We start from the raw sequence: 1,119 nt of genomic DNA on the forward strand, positions 1-1,119 counted from the left end.
CCTTGCCCTGTCCCCGTGGTGCCCCCCTCCCAATGTCCCCAGCCCCACGTTCCCCATGGTGCCCCCTTCCCACATCCCCACGGTGTCCCCATCCCCACAGTGTCCTCGTCCCCATCCCCATGGCATCCCTGTCCCCATGGGGTGACCTCCTGTGCCCCATCCCCACGGTGTTCCCATGGTGTCCCCATGGTGTCCCCATCCCCACATCACCATGGTGTCCCCACGTCCCCGTGGTGTCCCCATCCCAACGTCACCATGGTGTCCCCACATGCCTGTCCCCGTCCCCACGGTGTCCCCATGGTGTCCCCATCCCCACGGTGTCCCCACGGTGTCCCTGTCCCCACGGTGTCCCTGCGTCCCCATGGTGTCCCCATCCTGACGTTACCATGATGTCCCCATGGTGTCCCCACATCCCAGTCCCCATCCCCACGGTGTCCCCATCCCCACGGTGTCCCCACAGTGTCCCCATCCCCACATCCCCATGGTGTCCCCACATCCCCATGGTGTCCCCATCCCAACATCCCCATGGTGTCCCCACAGTGTCCCCATTCCCACATCCCCATGGTGTCCCCATGTCACCACGGTATCCCCATCCCCACGTCACCACGGTGTCCCCATCCCCACGGTGTCCTCATCCCCACATCCCCATGGTGTCCCCGTGGTGTCCCCATTCCCAAATCCCCATGGTGTCCCCACATCACCATGATGTCCCCATCCCCATGGTGTCCCCATCCCCACATCCCTGTGGTGTCCCCACATCCTCGTGGTGTCCCCATCCCAACGTCCCCATGGTGTCCCCGTGGTGTTCCAATGGTGTCCCCATCCCTGTGGTGACCCTGTCCTCATCCCCAGGTATCACCTTCCTGTCGGGTGGCCAGAGTGAGGAGGAGGCCTCCCTCAACCTCAACGCCATCAACCGCTGTCCCCTGGCCCGGCCCTGGGCCCTCACCTTCTCCTACGGGCGGGCGCTGCAGGCCTCCGCCCTGCGGGCCTGGGCCGGCAAGAAGGACAACACCAAGGCGGCCCAGGAGGAGTACATCAAGAGGGCCCTGGTAGGTCACTGTCACCCCCCTGCGGACACAGGGAGGGGACGTGGGGACAGGGAGAGGGACGAGGCCA

At 65.6% G+C, this 1,119-nt stretch overlaps 1 protein-coding gene across 1 annotated transcript in view; it reads left to right on the forward strand.

Moving 5' to 3' along the window:
* The window catches only part of LOC104127484 (fructose-bisphosphate aldolase C-like), a gene marked incomplete at both ends in the record, with an annotated part of 6,554 nt that extends 5,439 nt beyond the window's left edge, over positions 1-1,115 (forward strand). The window contains one exon of the mRNA XM_035895680.1: positions 853-1,115. Within this exon, the coding sequence (XP_035751573.1) occupies positions 853-1,115 (263 nt within the window). The remainder of the gene's footprint in view (positions 1-852) is intronic.
* Between the last annotated feature and the right edge of the window lie 4 nt (positions 1,116-1,119).

This window comes from Egretta garzetta, unplaced genomic scaffold (genome assembly GCF_000687185.1).
Source record: "Egretta garzetta isolate BGI_Z169 unplaced genomic scaffold, ASM68718v1 scaffold2406, whole genome shotgun sequence".
Lineage (NCBI taxonomy): Eukaryota > Metazoa > Chordata > Aves > Pelecaniformes > Ardeidae > Egretta > Egretta garzetta.